This window comes from Neomonachus schauinslandi, chromosome 11 (genome assembly GCF_002201575.2).
Source record: "Neomonachus schauinslandi chromosome 11, ASM220157v2, whole genome shotgun sequence".
Lineage (NCBI taxonomy): Eukaryota > Metazoa > Chordata > Mammalia > Carnivora > Phocidae > Neomonachus > Neomonachus schauinslandi.
In genome coordinates, this window is record NC_058413.1 from 9,408,183 (window position 1) to 9,415,610 (window position 7,428).

The 7,428-nt window shown below is 39.3% G+C and overlaps 1 protein-coding gene across 1 annotated transcript; it reads left to right on the top strand.

The window, feature by feature from the left end:
* Positions 1–3,360: 3,360 nt before the first annotated feature.
* On the top strand, positions 3,361–3,994 carry LOC110575895 (replication protein A 14 kDa subunit-like). Its single transcript, XM_044919696.1, has one exon. The coding sequence runs from the start codon at positions 3,361–3,363 to the stop codon at positions 3,724–3,726; it is 366 nt and encodes a 121-aa protein (XP_044775631.1). The 3' UTR covers positions 3,727–3,994.
* Positions 3,995–7,428: the final 3,434 nt, after the last annotated feature.

A 7,428-nucleotide genomic window follows, 5' to 3' on the forward strand; every position in this document is an offset into this window, starting at 1 on the left:
CATAATAAAATAAAAAAATAAAAAAAGAATTCAGCAAAAAAAAAAAAGGAAAGAAAATACTGTATGATTCCACTAATATGAGGTTCCTAGAGTGTCAGTTTCACAGAAATAGTGAGTAAATGGTGGTTGCCAGAGCTGGGGGAAGTAAAATATCTTCAATGAAAATCGTGTCATCACATTAACAGTGGGTTGATGATATCTGGGAACATACCATTGTAATCCTCTGTACAGTTTCTTTGGGTTGCAAACCCTCCTGTAGCCAATAATAATAGTGGCAAGAAAATGAGTAGCAGTAATTTTGCTTGCTATCTATGGCCAGAGAATGTGGAAACATAATTTATCATCTTCAATCATTGCTCCAAATCTACAAGCCATTAGGTTTCCTGTTTTAACAGTTGAGTCAACTAACTTGCAGAAGGTATGAAACTTGCTCAATCTTGTTCAGTTTGGAAGCCAGTAGGTCTAGTTCAGGCATGATGTTATGTGATTAAAAAGTAACAAATTGGTGCTTTCAGTTGGGGGTGGCTGGAGGTGGTGACATGTCAGATGGAACAGAGGTAGATGACAGTGAAGTTCTCTGCTTGCATCAGTTTCTGACTCAACTGAATTCTTCTGATGATCTTCACTTTCTTCATCTGTCTCTCCAGTTCTCTTCTTTGTTTACTTTTTAAAAATAGATGTATCCATTTATTTTAGAGAGGTGGGGAAGGGTCCAGAGGGAGAGAGAGAATCTCTAACAGACTCCCCGATGAGACCTAGTCTGACCAGGGGCCAGATCTCAGGACCCCAATATCACGACCTGAGCTGAAACCAAGAGTCTGCCACTTAACTAACTGAGCCATCCAGGCGCCACTTCTTTTACTTTTTAAAAAGGTAATTTACTGACAACAGCAAATGCTGTTGGGGATGTGGAGTAACAGCAGCTCCCATTCACTGCCTGTGGGAATGCCAAATGATACAGGTACTTTGGAAAACAGTTTAGCAGTTTCTTATCAAATAAATATAGTCTTACGGTACGATCCAGCAATTGAGTTTCTTGGTATTCATGCGAAGTAGCTGAAAACACGGCTACATGAAATCTGCACGTGATATTCATGGCACTTTCATTCATAGTTGCCCAAATTTGGAAGCAATCAAGATTTCCTTTAGTATGTCGATGGATAAAGAAAGTGTGGTACCTTCCAACGATGGGATATAGTTGTAAAATTCTCAGGAATTGATCTCTTAAAGATGAGCTGTAAGCCATGAAAAGGCATGGAAGAGCCTTACATAAATATTACTAAGCAAGAGAAGCCAATGTGAAGAGCTGCCTAGTGTATGATTACAACTCTATGACATCCTGGGAAGGCAAAATTATGGAGACAATAAAAGATCTGAGGTTTTTGTGGGTTGGGGAGGCAAGAAGGATGAATATGCAGAGTACGGAGGATATGCAGGCTGGCAACACTACTCTGTATGAGACTATGATGCTGGATACCTGTCATTATCTATCTGTCGAAACCCATCAAATTACTACCTGAGTGAAATATAATGTGAATTACTGACCTTGAGTGATAAGGATGTGTCAGGATAGGTTCTCCAATTGTAACAAATGTACCATCGGATGTGGTTATTGATGGTGTGGGAGGCAGCGCATGTGTGGAGGTGAGGGGCACATCGGGAGTCTGTATGCTCTGCTTGATTTTTCTGTGAACCTAACACTTCTTTAAATCCATAAAGGCTATTTAAAAAAGGGAAACATCTTGTTAAAAACATTCTCTTTCAGCAAGAAAACAGTCAGAAAAAAATGATTCAATGGAACTGTCACCACATATAGATAGTTGATCAAGGCGAATAAATCTAAGATGATCTACTGAAAAAATGTATTAGGACTGACAAAAGTTCATTAGGTAGCTGAATATAAGATTAGCTTGTAAACATCAATGACTTTCCTATAAACCTGCTAATACTATTCAACATCATGGAAAAAAAGATGCCATTGGCAACAGAACAATAGCAGCAACAAAAATATGTTGGAGTAACCTAAGTGGAAATGCAAACTTTAAGGATCAAATAATGAAAATTTACTTACAGATGTAAAAAGGAATCTTAAAAAATAGAGGCACACACTTTGTTCCTGAAGAAAATAGTAGAACATTTAAGGAAGTCCGCTCTTCTCAAATTATTTTACAAATCCAGTCCAGCCCCGTTCAGAATCCTCATCAGGCAGTTTTACACTGTGTGTTGGGTTCTGAAATGCTGGGTCTTACAAAGTAGAATGTATTCATTCATTGAGCAGTGTGAGCAGTACATTGGAAGGGCCCAACTTTAGGGTCAGACAACTGGGTTCAAGCTCAGGTGTTGTACTTTCTACTTGTGGGCACATCAGCAAGATGCTGACCCTCTTGGGCTGGTGCTTCATCTGCAAAATAAGGTGATAACAATAGTGCTTACCTCATAGGATTTATTTTATGATAAATGAATTAATAAAGGAAAAACGCTCAGCATAGTATCTGGCAGTAATGTCAGCTGTCACGTTTATGTAACAAAAGGGAAAATATACAAGTAAAATGTCAAACAAAATAAATCAGCTCACTCCCTATTCAAATATCAACCAAATGTAACTGACTCCGCCAATGAGGAATGTTTATTTATCCTAAGTGGGAGCAAAGTGTGCTTCAGAATTTGGCTTTAGTCTCTTTGGGATTTCTCTCATGTTAAAATGGGGTTTCTCTCAGTTAAAATTTTCCCCATAGTACTTTTCATTCACTTAATTTGTTGTTTTATTATCACATTGAAATGGCTTTTGTGATTTTAAATTCCAAACACTGAGTACCGGAACTAAAGGTATAGGAGAGTGGTGAGTGGGGATAGATATTAGTTATCCCCAAGCCACACAGGGTCTCTGGGCTCGTGTTCACAGCAGGAGACACTGGTCACATGTGTCCTTTTGGTTGAGGTTAAAATCCCAGGGATTCTCTAGGGCTTAACATATACATTGGACATGGAAAAATTTAAGACATCACTTCTGGATCATAAGGTCCACAAACAGTGTCACAAAGGATATATCATGTGGTGACACTGGTTGTCATGTCCCATTTTGCCTGAAATGAACATTCTTATTCCAATTTATAAAGACAGAGGCATGCATGTCACCCTTCAGATCTTACACAACATTGACTCTGTGTACTAATCTCTAGACACCAAAAAAATAATTGAAAGTAATATTTTGTGGTACACACACTTTTTTCTATAAGAAGTGGTTTCTGATTCCTTGCTTTGGATAACATCAAAGGACCTAATTCACCTGGGGATGATAAATCATTAAAAATAATTTGGAATGGTCTGTTTCCTGCTGTCTGCAAGTCTCGCACTGCAATCATGGTGGATGTCACGGTGTTGCCCAGGTCGTCCGTCAACACCAGCACGCTAGCTCAGTTCATCGACTGGGCAGTCTGCTTCATAAGGAGGCTGGAAAAGATTCATCCCATTGGAAAAATGTTTATACTTTCAGATGGAGAAGGAAAAAATGGAACCATTGCATTGATGGAGCCCCTTGATGAAGAAATCTCTGGAATCGTGGAAGTAGCTGGAAGAGTAACGGCCAAGGCAACCATAATGTATACATCATATATCCAGTTTAAAGAAGATAACCATCCTTTTGATCTTGGACTTTACAATGAAGCTGTGAAAATTACCCATGAGTTCCCTCAGTTTTTTCCTTTGGAGGTAGAGCAATATGATTGATCTTGATGAACACATTGAAGACTGTCATAGGAAGCCCCTGATATTTGAGAGAGAGATTCCTGTGATTTTTAATATTTAATTTGTTCTTCTTTTAATTTCATTTACCTAACCTTATTAAATATTGCAATATCCCACTTTTGATGGAACCTGTCTGTATATTGAAAGTTAAGTCCTCATAAAGAATCACTTCTCCAGTATATGGTCAGATCAGATGCAAGAACAAAGCAGTTGCCTTGAGTTTAGCTTTCTGTTTTATTAATAAAAGCTGAAATGGTACAAAAAATAATTTGGAGTGACAGATCACAATGTCATTTTTAGGTGTTACCTAGGGGAATTCAATGAAATGAGTGATGTCGCTGTCACAGACTCACTCTTTTCCCATCTGCACATTGCTGTGACCAGTATTTTCAGGGTTTACATCTATAGAGATGAAAAACATGAATAAACTTGCCTCATTGTAGGAATAAATGGTATTCATGGATATGAAAAACTAAAAAGGGCCTCATTCAGCTCTTTAAGAGATGTATTTATCAATAACATTTTATACCATAGATTTAAAAAGTATCAAAAATTGAAATATATGCCTTTATCCAAAGACTGCAAGCATCTTTGAAGGCACCCAAATCACCACTGTGCCTTATCTTACAAACTCTACAAAGGCATTTTATTACTTTTTCCCTGTCATAGTGCACTGTTGAGCCTGTGAGATTTTTGCCCTGAGGGTCCTCAAGGAAATGTGTGAGCTGACTGAGCCATCTCCTACTCCCACACATCAGTTGCCATTCGCCAACTCTCATACCCCTAACTCATGCTCAGACTCTTGCTACAAGCTGTGAGCCACAAAAAGAAACTCATATGGTGGAAAATGCCATTGGGCTTCAGAGATTGTTTCAGACACATGTTTGCCAAATAGTGCCATAACACAATGGTCCTAGGTGTCTAAATCTCTTTTCTGTGTAACATAAGGTAAAAATGAAGAAAAAAAATCAGAAATGCTTGGTTTGCTCCAGAATTTTCCATAACAGTTTCTCATTGTGTGCACTGCCCTACTCGTGCATTTCATAATGCTGGGAATCCAGTCCAGGTGCCATTTCAGACACAAGCTGGAGTTTGACGATCCTTCATCCAACTGCACATTGAGTCACACACCATCGCCCATCATTGTGGTCTTCCCATGACCCAGCTATATCAGGTACTCTCCCAGGATGACCTAACTCTTCCTTCCTGGGAAGGCAAAAGTTTGTTCATCCATTTTGTCTGATCAATACAAGTGTTAACTTTGTATTTGAAAATAACTAGAAATTTATAGGAATTATGCAATGTTATGTACCCTAGTAGAAGATATGTTCACATTTACCCAAATCCACTTATTGTTGGCAAGTTACTCCATTTGCTCCCATATACAGACTCTTTGTGAGAATTCTGTTCAAAAATAGAATAAGACGAGGAGTCTTAACTTATGAGACAAATTTTCTGGCAGATTTGCAAAGGCTTAAACATCAAATTACAACCACATCTTGTACCCCAGTCCCAGGGCTCTGAGAAGGTCATACTTAATTTGAGTGACAAATTACAGACTAAATAAATCACAAGTAACAAGCCTACAGTGGCTTAAAGCCCTCTCAGTGATACAAAAAACATACAGGGTGCATTAAAATGAGCTGTGAAGAACTGCGTATGTGAAATTGTCATGGGCCCAGGAGAGTTCCAGGTAGAACACTAGCAATTCTCTTCTGCCATGAGGAGACACTTGAACGTCAAGGACTCTCCTTTCATCCCAAGCTCCTTTTAAGCTGGAGTCAAGGCTACTATACCAAGGTGACTCTGTCACAATATATTAGTTTTGTCTGAGGAACAGATGTTACAGAGAGCAATTCCAAAGGGGCTTCCTTGTAGCAATCAAGGCTAGGTGTTACAATTCTTTTTGACCATCACCACACTCAGGCAGGGGTGCTAGTCCATCCCTGTGTTACATGCTCCTCATTATAAGTTGGCCTCACATATGAATGAGAACCTTGAGGACAGCAAGTCACAACCTCATCAAAAGTACCTCCCAAACAGGGGGGAGTTTGAGTCCTCTGCAAACACTTAAGGAAATTGGCACTGAGATGTCCCTTAGATTTTCTCCATCTTTAGCCTGGGGAGGAAAGGAGTTACCCTATGGCATCAACAACATGTTGAGTAAAGTTATTTCTAAATTTTGGACGAGCTGCATAAAGAAGAGGCCAAATAACCTCATGACTTGTGAGATGTGCCAGGAAACTGATGAAATAATACTCACTGTAGGATTCTTCAGACCTTTTAGTTTGCTGACCTTTATACATTGCTTATCAGAAAGACCTTTTTCTTGAATAGTCTTTTGTAGTGAGGTAGACAATAAAAGTAATTTGTGCCTTGTGGGTATTGATCTTTTTTAACCTCCATTCTGCTCTAATGTTTGTGTATACGCAGCTTTAGCATCTTCCCCAAATCTCCTATTGTAGATCTGCCACTCTGAGTTTAAACATAAAACATAAGAGCTCAGGGGACTTTTCTTATCCCAGCATTACCTAGTACACAGGTATTGACCAATAAAGCTTATGGGTGCGTTAGTTGATGTATTTATTATGCCAATAAGTCATGTTTATTAGTTGTAGGCAACAAACTTACCAGCTATTAATTTTTCTATAGTTCAGACAAGTGGTCTCTAACAGAATGAAAAAACTCAGGCTCTGTAGATTAAATCTCTGTGCCAGATAGGCTCTATGTTTTCTTAGTTCCGGAGTTCTTTTGTCCTGCTCATGTCTCTATCGCTAGAACTGAAGGCCTCTGAGTTAACATATCCCAGACTCTCTTGCCAGTGCTGCCTTGTGTGGTTCTCTAGTGGAGGGCACTGATGGGAGTTTAAAGGTGGGAAGAAGGCAGAAGTCATGTTTTCTCAGCTTTTGATGTCACGTCTTGCAGTGGTTGTAGAAGTAGTGTGTCTCCACGACCCACAGAAGTCCAGCAAGGACAGTGCCTTATGAATTATGGGATCATGGCAAATGACCACCTAACCAGAGGAAATTCAGGGAGGCTTCTTGGGTGGTATGACATGAAGATAAAGAAAGTACCTATGGTAGAATAACAGTCAACCATCATCAACTTTGCACAGGGTCAAAACATGAAGATCTGGTCTCACTGTATGCTGGAAACTGAATAACATCAACAACATGGACTTCTGGGGCAGGGGGTGAAACTGCAACCAGGTGAAACCCAGGTTAGCTGAAATTATTTGCAGGTGCTCTGGACCAATTCCTTCCACTACAATGCCTGGGCTCTTTCAACCTATGAACAGGAATCGTCTCTGGAAGTGACCTCAAAGTGTCTTTGGAGATTTTTTATTCCATTCCTCTTTTGTCTCATTCCCTGGGTAGGAGATGCAGGGAGCAGATCTCAGTTTTTATATTCTAGGCACAATGAGTAGTCAGTGAGAGATGAACCATTCCTGTTAGGGCATGCAACTCCACAATTTCTACCAGCAGAACTGATTCTGCAAATTGATTCTATTAATTTATCACGATTGAGCACATAGTATGTACTTACTCAGGACAATTAAAAAGGTGATGAAAATATTAAGCATCCTCCACTCAAGATGAGCAGAGTTGGATGATTTAAAGACACAACCAGAGAGGAGTTGGTGAAATTAGATCCATTTTAGTAACATAAATGAGATTTGAACCA